General features: G+C 42.1%; 1 protein-coding gene across 1 annotated transcript in view; it reads left to right on the top strand.

Moving 5' to 3' along the window:
• The window catches only part of LOC125485732 (F-box/LRR-repeat protein 5-like), an 80,517-nt gene extending 79,121 nt beyond the window's left edge, over positions 1-1,396 (top strand). Inside the window, exon 6 of the mRNA XM_048609962.1 lies at positions 1,286-1,396. Within this exon, the coding sequence (XP_048465919.1) occupies positions 1,286-1,396 (111 nt within the window). The remainder of the gene's footprint in view (positions 1-1,285) is intronic.
• Positions 1,397-1,740: the final 344 nt, after the last annotated feature.

Below are 1,740 nucleotides of genomic sequence, written 5' to 3'. Positions count from 1 at the left end.
GATGAGCTTTTCCAGCAATTTATGTCTTTGTTTCTGATTTCCAGCATCCACAGTTCTTTCAGTGTATCACTTACCAATTTGCTATCATCTTTCACTCAAGTTACAAAATGAAGTCCTGTTGGCCTATTTCTGCTGTCCAGATGAATGTTAGAGATCAGATACTATTTTCGAAAGAAGATGAGTTCTTACAGTCTCCTGCTCAATATTCCTTTATTAACTCATATAGCACACAGCACAGATTAATTTACTATTCATCTTATTTTCTGATGCAGAATGCCCACCACATTTTCTTACATTTCAGTATTCACTTTAATTCAAAAATTCATCAGATCAGGCCCTTTGAAGTGCTTTGATATGAAAGATGGACTACATGTTGTTATAACTTAATCGTTTTTCTTCACTCAGAATATATGGGTTATGAGTGTCACTGGCTGGGCCAGCATTTATCACTAAATGCACTTGAGGAGGCGGTGGTGAGCTGCCTTCTTAAACCAATGCAGTTTATTCGGTGTAGGTACACAACACAATACCATCAGGGAGGCAGTTCCAGGATTTTGACGCCGTGACACTGGATGAAAGGCGATATATTTCCAAGTCGAAAGGATGAGTGCATCACATAATTTTATAGACATCTATCAAGTCTCTCCTCAGCCTCCACTGCTCAAAAGAAAACAGCCCAAGTTTTTTAGCCTCTCCTTACAGCCCATACCCTCTAATCCAGTCAGCATCCTGGTAAACCTCTTCTGCACCCACTCCAAAGCCTCCATATCCTTCCTGTAATGTGGCGAACAGAACTGAACACAATATTCTAAGTACAGCCTAACCAAAGTCTTATCAATCTGCAACATGAAATGCTGACTCTTGTACTCAATTCCCTGACCTATAAAGGCAAGCTTGCCTTATGTCTTCTTTACGACCCTATCTACTTGCATGGTCACTTTCAGGAAGCTGTGGACTAGAACCCCAAGATCCCTCTGCACATCAATGCTGTTCAGGCCCCTGCCATTCAAACTTATGACAGTTTTAATTATGTTTACCTATAACTATCTCTGTATACATGCATGTGTATGTGGCAAGAAGTGTAACAGTTGTCACATTTTATATTCAAAGTAAATGTGTGCAAATAAATAAACTATTTTACTTTAAGGCTCACAAATATTCCCCAATATTACAGATGGTAGCAGTGGAATAGGCAGCATCCAGGCTCCTGTGCCCAGGACTTGTCCTCTCTGTCCACTTTTCTTTCTTTTTCTTTTCTTCTTTTCTTATTATTCTTTCTTTTTAGCTTTTGCTTCTACTTATCTTCTGGAGACGGCTCAGTCATGGAGGCACTGGCAGCAACGACATCGATAAGGAAGGCGGTAGGAAGGTGGCTTCACTGTGGTCCAGAGCATAGTGACAGCTGGTGAGCACAGAGTGGGACTCTGGCAGACAGTGGCAAGGCAGCTGGTGAGCCCAGAACAGGACTCTGGCAGCCGCATTGAGCAGACAGTTGATGGAGGGCCAATTATGGGACCCAGTATTGGTTGCTACATCGGTGGAGGTAGCATCAGTGAGGTAGGCCCTGTGGCGAAAGATGGCTCCTGAGGAACGGTGACTTCAGTTATGGTTGGGTCCATTGCTGGTGGCGCCAAAGCGGAAGGGTTATGGACTCTCTTTAAGCTATATCTTTTTTTCTATTATTCTTAAACTATTTAAAATGATACCAAAATCATGGCAACAGTGGATGATTTTCAGCGT

Source organism: Rhincodon typus, chromosome 22 (assembly GCF_021869965.1).
Source record: "Rhincodon typus isolate 14 chromosome 22, sRhiTyp1.1, whole genome shotgun sequence".
In the NCBI taxonomy this organism is placed as follows: domain Eukaryota; kingdom Metazoa; phylum Chordata; class Chondrichthyes; order Orectolobiformes; family Rhincodontidae; genus Rhincodon; species Rhincodon typus.
The sequence above is the reverse complement of the archived record's forward strand: the minus strand, read 5'-3'. Positions and strand labels throughout refer to the sequence as shown.